At 41.6% G+C, this 10,027-nt stretch overlaps 1 protein-coding gene across 1 annotated transcript in view; it reads left to right on the forward strand.

Moving 5' to 3' along the window:
- Positions 1 to 10,027, forward strand: part of KIF21A (kinesin family member 21A) — a 139,292-nt gene that overhangs the window by 125,655 nt on the left and 3,610 nt on the right. The window contains 4 exon segments of the mRNA XM_025209701.1: positions 1 to 78; positions 2,289 to 2,406; positions 4,277 to 4,447; positions 8,203 to 8,402. The exon segment at positions 1 to 78 is cut by the window's left edge and continues 29 nt beyond it. Of these exon segments, the coding sequence (XP_025065486.1) occupies positions 1 to 78; positions 2,289 to 2,406; positions 4,277 to 4,447; positions 8,203 to 8,402 (567 nt within the window).

Genomic DNA, 10,027 nt, shown 5'->3' on the forward strand with positions numbered 1-10,027 from the left:
CCAAATTGCACTAAACCCAACAGGCACTTTCCTTTATGCAGCTGCTGGAAATTCAGTGAGGATGTGGGACCTTAAGAGGTACTTAATTAAGGCAAAATATAAAGTTTTGTAGACAGTACGTACAATGCAGATAATAACACAGTGTTTCCTGCTCAAGGTAATATACATATTTTGTGCTTAATAAGCCTTTAGTTCAAAGGAAGAAGGATTAGTTAGAATTCATTATGGCTATTACAGAGTAAATGGAGAAAGTCTAAAAAAAATGTTTACTAGCATGCTGAATCTTATATTAATTTCTGACCTGTTATATGAGTGAAAGGCTATGCAAAAATGGCTAAAAATTGAGTTTCAGATATGGGGTCTGAAACAGTTTTGGCTATTCTCAAGTCTCCACTCTTTTTCCCTTTATCTCTTTCTCTGCCTCCCTCTTATAAGAACATGAGAAGTGCCATATGGGGTTAGACCAATGATCTAACTAGCCCAGTGTCCTGTGTCTGACAGTGGTAGAAATGGATGCTATAGAGGGAGAGTGTTGCATTAGGTATATCTAGAGTGATCTATCCACTTGACATCCTCAGTCATTAGTTTAGAGGTGCCAGAGGAAACAACTCCAACCTTTCTGTTCAATAGCTGTTAATAGATTTATAATCCATGAATTTCTGTAGTCCCTTTTTTGACTCTGGCTGTGCTTTCTGTTTCTATCACTTCCTGGGGCAATGAATCCCAAAAGTTAACTGTGTTGCATGAAGAAGTACTTTCTCTTGTTTAAAATTTGTCTCCTTTTAATTTTTTTGGTTGTCCCCTAATTCTGGCATTCAGTTATCACCTTTATCCAGCCTTGCAGGTTAATAAACTAAAATATACGTGAGCTAGAATGGGGAGAAATTTCTGGAAGCGCAGAAAATGTGGCTTTGAGATTTGAGATATTTGCAGCCCCACTTATCCCCCTAATTTGATTCTGAAACAGCATGCAATACATGCATGCAAATTGATGCTGCCAATCTTTAATACTAAGATTCAGTCCTGCTGTGAGTTCAACTCTAAGTCAGGATCAGCCCTAAATATTGCAGCTATACCGTAAAGAAGAGTTGTTTTCTGCTCATCTACAGATTTAAACCCTTTTGCCCTATCAGCAGAAGCTGAGGCCTCTCTTTTTTCTGGCTTCCAATTTGAAACTGACCGTGAAAAAAACAAATTATAAAAATCCACCAGAATTACAGACAGTTATTTGTTTTTAAAGCAGTTACTGAAAATGGCTTTGCAGATACTTGCACCCTGACTAATAATGGCTGTCTCTCAATGAGCTCTGATCAGTTTACATAATGTATGGCTATTGAAAAATATCCATATACAGCTTATACAGATTGGAACAGATGCGTGGAGCCACTCAAATGCAGAGAAAGGTTTAAGTGGGGATAATTGCCTGTAGTTAGAATTTTCTGACGCATAATAAGATGTTTTCAAGCAAGTTAAGCATGTGTTTATTTATATTTCCCATGATTGTACATGCATATGCAGTAAATTGCATGTACAGTGGGGGCAGGGTAGTGCAGATGATGCCTAGACAACTTGTTAGGAAAAGTTCTGGACTACAACTGAAGATCTGTTGCGACAGGACATGTTAGACTGTCTCTAACCGTTGTGGGGAGCACTACTTTAAAACATGCCCTTCTCAAGCATCCTCTCCTTTGATGCATGCCAAAATCTGAAAAAAAAATGGGTGTGGAGCTGTTTCAAGAGGGAAATGTTTCAAAGGGCAGCAGCTGTTGTGTTCTCATAGTTGTGTGTGAACAGGTAGTGTTAACACTGAAGTAATTTTAGGATCATGGGAAAGGAGGGCTGGAAGGGACCTGATAAAGTAATCTAGTTCAGCCCTCTGCTGAAGGATTGTGCCTATCTTGCCAGTCAAGTGTGTCCAAACTACTCTTGCAAATTCCCAAAGAATTTGCTGCGTTTCTCTCTTGTCCACACATAACAATAATAATTAGAAGATTAACAGTTGCTACCCTTTGAAACAGCTCCAAATGTATGCATTTCCATGCCCAATACCATGCAGCCCTTGTGTGCAGCACTGGGTGTGCACTGATAAACATGCTAGCAATCTGAGAGCTTGACAGCAGCTACATTGTGTCCTCAGTGTATCCAGTGCAAGGAACCTTGGTGGCACACATGGTAGCAGGCTGTTGAAAATGGAGCTATATGGTCTCTGATCTAGGTTTAAAGATGTAACAATTAAGGTTATTCTAAATCAGAGAATCTCTTTAGTCATTTGTTTTCTGTTTCCAAAGATTTCAATCTACAGGAAAATTAACTGGTCACTTGGGCCCTGTCATGTGCCTTACTGTAGACCGTATTTCCAATGGACAAGATCTTATTATTACTGGATCAAAGGATCATTACATAAAGGTAATACACCCCAGTATTAGCAGTTTTTCCTTTTATTTTTATCTTTGCATCCATAGTAGGTACAGGCTTCAGCAGTAGTACAACTCCTGCATTACCCCTTTCTCTCCCAGCATCCCCAAAGTGGTAACAATGGTAAACTTTACATCTGTTAATACATTAATGTTTTTATTAATCATATGAATAATATCAGTAGTACTTTTTAAATCTAAAAATGTCCAAATCTCAAAAACTGTATATCAGAAGTGAGACACGGATTATTGCAATTAAGGAAAATTTTAGATGTGAGAAGAGAGTTAACTATTAGAGATAAAATAAGAGGCAGTATGGGTAATAGGTCACCTAATATATACATCCAAATTATTGAGCTGCATAGGAAAAGTTAAATCAGGAACTACCATTAAACAAGACAGGAGTTTTTAGGGGAAAATGATGTGCAATCATGAATTAAACAGTATCAAAATTAGGACCTGGTTTAAATCATGGGCCCAGTTTGTGGCACACTGGTTCCTTTAATCTTGGAGTTCCCCCTGTGCCCCCTATTCTTCCCCCTGCTACTGGTTGGTGGAGGGGCTGCACAGCCCTGTTACTTGCTCCTGATGGCAAGGAGGCAAAAACTGGTTTTAAATATGCTGCAGTTTTTGCCTCCCATTTGGTCAGCAGCAAGTGGCTGGAGGCAAAAACCATAGCATACTTAAAACTGCAGTTTTCACCTCCTGGTCATCAGGAGGAAGCAGCAGGGCCCCTCTGCCAATCAATGGCAAGGGGGCACCCAGGGGGAACTTCAAGGTTAAAGGAGGTACCGTGAGCTGGGCCTGCGATTTAAACCAGGTCGTAATCATAATGCATGCCTACAAGAGGCACAGGCAGCCTTAATGTCTCATTTCCTAATTTTTGAGTGCCTTACGTTGCAACCTAAAAAACTTCGTTTTTGTGTTGTCAAATGAGGTGGGAGATAGGCCTGCAAGTAAATCTCCATTCAATAAAAAAGATTTTGCTAACTATTGAACAAGGACAATAAACCACTTAGCCTGTATGTAAAATGTATGTTGTATGTCTCTGTTGCAGCTGCAACTGTTCCATATTAAGTGCAATGGACAATGGCATTTTATTAAAGAAAGTGCCTTTAATTTACTTAAGCTATTTTACATAGCCAAGTAGTCCTTCTCTTACTGTCAGGTAGAGTCATTGTGAAGATATTATACAGCGCAACTAATTGAGTTGACTGAACATTGCTTGTACCCACGAGTGGCAAGGTCTGTATTCTGAACCCTCCTTACAGCTTGCTCCTCATCTATCCTTTACCTGGCTTAGAACAGACATCAACCCCTAATGGACTAAAAAACCCATGGAAACAACATTTCCTGGAAATTACATTAGACTGACTGCCTCTTTCTGGAATTTGTTCTGTGCTTTCTGCTACGAAACAGCACATCAACCCTTCTGCTCCTTGTACTGCTGCTCTAGATCATCAGATATTACAAATAGATGTCTCCCTGTGGAAAATATTGGGGCTCACAGGTGGGGGGTTCCTCTGCTGCATAGCAAAAATTCTGTGCACTAGTCATATACTTGGGCATTATAGAATTATTGGAATAATGTTTGGAGTTTACTCATTGGTTTTCATAATGATTTGGCACTTCTGCATACTGTGTAGTTTGGTACATAATTTATGTCCATTTTGCTCCATAAGATACTAAAAGTTCCTGTAAGGAATGAGATTCTTAAAATAGTTTCCAGTTCCCTCCCTAAAAATCACTCACGATAGCTGCATGATGGAACTGAAAGCAGGTTTCTGACTTATGCTTTGTTAATTGCCTCCTAAGAGCTTGCAGCATATTTGAATGAATTTTTGCTGCTCCTCTTGTTCTAGATGTTTGATGTAACTGAAGGGGCTCTTGGAAGTGTAAGTCCTACACACAATTTTGAACCACCTCATTATGATGGTATTGAAGCCCTTGCAATCATGGGAGACAACCTTTTTAGTGGATCCAGAGATAATGGAATAAAAAAGTGGGATTTGGTTCAAAAAGATCTACTTCAGGTAATGTTAAATTGTATAGATTATCTGATCAGTCTTATCTCCTATAGTAACATTTGCTCAGCCATGTTTGTACACAATGTATGGGTATAGTTTACATCATACTTTTCATTAAGCTACACGTTTAACAAGGGAAAAAGCAGAACTCAATAGAATGTGACCAATTTAAAATTATGAGGATCATTCATTCACATTTCCAAGCCAATTAAAATATTGTTCAATATTAATTTTGATATAAATATTGCATTGTAATTTGGTTAATATGTGTTAACAGCACGTGCCATACTTTTTCCCTCTACACTATACTTATTTACTATATATTGAACTAGATATAGTCTAATCCAATACAGCAATATTTGCAATTTTTTTTTTTACTAAGTATATACATTTTTGAAATTTTATGTTATATTTTAGTGGATGTTCCTGTTTCACTTAATTGATAAAGTCAGAACCTCATGAAAGAGAGAAAAAAATTAGTGACCTCTTCTTCCCTCATGTGCTGCTGCAAAACATGTACATTGTCTTAGAGTGTGAGGTAAAGGTATTAGGTATAATGACCTGATTATGCTGAATTTAAAAGAGAGAAGTGAAGAAAATTGACATTCCTTGCTTGAATATGTACAGAAAATAATAGCAGGTGCTTTAGTGAGGAGGATGTGTAAAAAATAATATATAACAGAACAGCGGGATTTCTAGCTCTGAGGTCATTAGTGTAGCAAAGAAACTTCATTTTGGATCTTAGGTCCCTGGTAAATGTTGCATTTAAAATGTGATTAACAAGTCAATACTGTCTTAGGGTGCTTGCACACACGACAAGGGTTTAGTTCCCCTAAATTGAAATGGTGGGTTTTTAATTTGTGGGTTTTAATTGTGACCCACCATTTCAATTTAGGGGTTTCTGTCACTGGTGGAACAGTGAGGGCCTGCCGTCAGCTCACCCCCATCCTACTCCCCTGCCATTGTGGGGAGAAGAAAAAGCGACAAGGGGCCCAATCTTCCCTCTCTTTCCCCCACACAGAGCCTGCCTGACTCTCCTGTGGCCAAGGGATGAGCTACTGGTGGCCCCTGGGTTGAAGGGGCCCCTGCACCTTCCTTCCAAGCAGCCGTGGGGGGAAGGTCTGGGGCCCTTACAGCCCAGGGGCCACTGGCAGCTTGGCCCCCAGTCACGGAAGAGGTGGGCATGTTTCATGGGGGAAAAAAAAGACTGGGCTCCCTGCTTTTTTTTTTTTACCTGGAGGAGCCTTCCCATGTAAACTGATCCCAGGCTGTGCAGCCCCTGGTCTGTGGGCGGGGGGCAGTGGTGCCCCCTGGGGCCTCCTGGGCAGGGTGCTAGCTGGGCAGATGCTAATTCAGCTTGCAGGCAGTACCTGGCCTGATCGAACATTACAGGAGGCGTTGGAAGCCTGGGCTTGGCGGGCTCCCAGTACCCCATGCACTGTCCCCACCATCTGGGACTGCCCGGGAACAGTGCATGGGACCTACCCTAGAGCAGTACAGGAAGGTGGCAGGAGGGTGGCTGGGTGTGCTGGTGGCTGAAGAAAGTGGCAGGGGCTGTGCACAGGGCACTGGAAGCCCACCAAGCCTGAGCTTCTGCAAGCCTACCAAAGCTTTCAGCACTCTATGCACCATCCCCTCCGCCTTCTCTGGCCACCAGACATGTACATGTGCACAATTTTTTTAATTCACAATGGGACATTTTGCCCTGATCAAACTAAAATACATCCAACCTGGTCTAAGTTGCCACACTCAAATTTTAGCACAAAAAAACATTCATGTGTACATGGTGACACCATTATGTTAGACAAATGACAATTTCTCATTACTTTTTGTCAGATGTATCATGTGTACAAGTGCCCATAAAGAATAATCTGGCAATGTGTTCAGACAACTAATGGTGTGAAAATAAGGAAAAAAATCCACAAAATTATTCCACAAAGTGTCTAGTAATGTTGTGGCTGGTCTCTATCATGCCTTAAATTGAATGTGTGGCAAGGTCCTCATCATGGAGCCTGATGCCAGATTTGTGATGGAACTTGGGTGACAGCTCCCCCCTTTTGGCAGGCTGACAGCCTTGTGGTACAGCCCTACATGGGGCTATACCTCTTTGTCTTCGGCATGCCAAGTCAGGGCAGTTTATTAGCTGGGCCAGGGGTGCCAGGTTGCAGGGAGCCACAGGGTTTTGCAAACCAGCACATTGACTGCCCTGCTGTGTAGCTTCCAGGGAGTTGTGGAGCAAGACACTCAACACATCCTGGCCACATGGACCCTAAAATAGGGCGAGGTTCCTTGATCCCAGGGTACCCATACTCTGGGACCTTTAAAAGCCCAGCTGCACACAGTTTTCTGACATCTCCTATGTATGGAGAAATCAGGATCATGGAGCCTCTCCTGCATTCCAAGGTCCAATGTACTGGGACTTTAAAAAACAAACAAATGCATGTGCAGGAAAGATGTGCACCAGGTTTACTGGCATCCTGGTGCACTGGGCTCTAGGAGCCATCTGGAAACTTTGGTATGGTTCCAGGGATGAGATTGACAATCAGCTGATTGTCGGTCCCAGCCTTGGGACCCACCAGATTCTCAAACTGGATCTGGTGCAGTCTCGGGGCAGGACCAGCAATCAGCCTCAGGACTGCACTGGTTCACTGGGCACCTGGCCTTCAACTTGCCAGTACAGTAGGGGCCTGGGATTATAATCCTGTCCCGCCCTGCACTGACAAGTAGTAATGGCCGGATTGGGACCTGAGCCACAATCCCAGAATCGCATGTCTTGCCATGCACATGTGGCATGGCAGGAGGGCATGCTTGTTGGGATGGGGGAACAGATCCCATTGCACCATTAAGTGAATGAGTGCCATGGAGTTAGTTATATTTAAATAAATATAGCAGCAACTCTGTGACCCAAAGTTAATGCATTATGAAACTCTTGTTAACAATTGTAAAGCTGTGTGTTGCATGTTTCTTCTTTGTTTTGTAATATTCTGTGGGATGATTACTCCAGAGGGGAAGAAAAGTATAGGAAGAGGCCAAAGCAAGGTGTTAAAATATAATGAAGTTTGAAATTAAAACCCAGTCATGTTCCACATTCAGTCAATGGCAGCAAGCTTGAGCCATTAGTTTCCTGCAATGGGTCTCAAATTGATATTTTTGGCATCTTGTTTGGCCACCTTTTAGCTCTTTGAATCAGCAGTAAACTGGAAGTGCTTTTCCTCAGTAAAAAGGTCATGTGTTTTCATGAGAGTTTCTTAAATACTATGTATATAAGGGGGACAGAAGGACATAGCTTTTGAAGAACAATTTCTGAGTTTGTTTTCATGTAGTTTATAAGCATCTTTCGTACTTACAGGTTTGGGGTTCATTGTTTTTAAGGGTGAATTTTATCTACTGTTTTGGAGTCATTGCATTGTCCATGTCTGTCAGTAAAATGTATGTTCAGCTATACAGTTCTTTATCTGCCATTCAGCTCTTGTCAGCTTGTATGGGTTAGGCAGCTAGATTCTGTTACTATGGACTTTGTATTTGTTTTTTGGTCTGCAAGATCTTTTAGCTCTTCATACGTTCAAAATTCTGTACAAACATTAACTAGCTCTTAATACAAAAGCTCGGTGGAAATATTGTCCTCACTTACAGGTAAACTGAAAAGTTTTGATATGTCAGTGGCCACTTAGTTGGTCTGTGGCAGACCTGGAAATTTGGGGTTAGAACTTAGAATTTTTTGATTCCCTGGGATCATGATTTGTGAATTGTTTGTTTTTCAGCAAATTCCTAATGCACATAAGGACTGGGTGTGTGCTCTTGGACTGGTGCCTGGCTCACCTGTTCTGCTCAGCGGTTGTAGAGGAGGTATTCTGAAGCTCTGGAATGTGGATACGTTTGCACCTATTGGAGAGATGAAGGGTCATGACAGTCCTATCAATGCAATCTGTACCAACTCCAGCCAGATTTTTACAGCAGCAGAGTGAGTTTTTCTAATGCTGTTTCCCATGAAAGCGCTTGTCTTTGTCATATTTGAGAGAATCACATTCTGCCCCCACAAATTAATTCAGGCCCTCATGAGTGACCTCAGTACTTTGCAGTAAATTCAAGAGGTTATGGTGCCCCAAATTGTCTGCACTGTAGGGGTCATTATAGAAACAAGACATTAAAGCAGGAGTGGCTACTCATGCCATATGTGGGTGGCACAGGCAGCTTGTGTGTGTGGTGCATGGTAGATTGGGGAGGAAACAGCACAACAGCAAATAGAGCAGGAAGCAGAAAACAGAGCAGCAGAGCAGGCAGAGGAAGGGGATTTAAGTGGCACTGGGAGGGTTGGGAGTTAATTTGTGGCATACCTGCCAAAAAGGTTGCCGCTTCTTGCACTAAATATCCACGCTTGGCCCACCAAATAGGATATTTGAAAATTCCTGTAGATCAGGAGACAACCCCAGAAGTCATGCTTTTGTTGCCCTTGAACACAGCAAATGTTCTAAGCAGAAACTGAAAATAACTTCGACATTAGAGGTGGATTGCAAAAAGTTTTCACGTTCAGACTTGCATTATGCAGTAGAAGTGAAAACTATGTATGATCAATGACAGTAGGCCAAATCCTTTTTTTGCTCCGTCTGAGAACCTATAATGGAAATGTAAGTACATTCAACTGGGACCAACTTAGGTGCAGTTGTTCCTTCACGTGACAGGAAACTCCCCCTCCTCCAAACACCTGAGATAGCAGGGGCATGACCAAGAGAAATACGAAACTCTACAGAAATTTCAGTGGTCTGAGCAACAGGAGTAAGGGAGACAAGGGATAATATGAGCACAGGGACTAGTAAGGTGAACATAATTAAGCTTTTGTGTTATGTACAGAGGCACTTAACTTCAGTGTTGTTTAAATGAGAAGCAACTCATTGCTGAAGTTGCTGGTGTTCACATTAATGAAAATTGGGACACTGATATTTAGGCACCCAAATTAATTGGGATTTGATATCCAGTTTTATTTGCATATGTTTGAAAGCATTGATCATATATGTTTTGAAATGTATATCATACATAAACCTGATACTAATTTATTTAGTTTATAAACAAGTGAAAATGTCTATCCTAAGCAGTAAGTGACCTAACATGTTCAAAACTGTCTCAAATCTGTAAATCTGTCCATGGGAGCCCTCCCAGAGCCCCGGGTTTCTTCCTGCTGTTTCATTGTTTGTTCCAAGAACCAGACTCAGGTTGCCTTGGGATAATTCTTTATTCTTACATGCCTCAGCTCCACTGTCCTTACACTGTACCCTACAGCTGCATCAAGAGAATGTGCACCAGCTCCAGTTGGCCTCTCCTTTGGGTTGTGAAAGAAGTTTAGCTCCCTCTTTCTGTAGAAAGGGCTAGCCTGGAATATCACTGGCCCAGTGATCACTCTTTCCACAGACAACCAGTAAGGAGGCAAAACAACCAAAGGATTTATTATGTACAATAAAAGGATTACACGAGCAAAAATGACCATGAATTAGAAGACAGAAAACAAAACGTAGTTTCTTACCCTCTCACCTGGCCATACCCTCCTTAGCCCTCTTGAGAGACATGCCAGTATCTCCAGAATTCAGCTTTCCT

This window comes from Alligator sinensis, unplaced genomic scaffold (genome assembly GCF_000455745.1).
Source record: "Alligator sinensis unplaced genomic scaffold, ASM45574v1 scaffold9_1, whole genome shotgun sequence".
In the NCBI taxonomy this organism is placed as follows: Eukaryota; Metazoa; Chordata; order Crocodylia; family Alligatoridae; genus Alligator; species Alligator sinensis.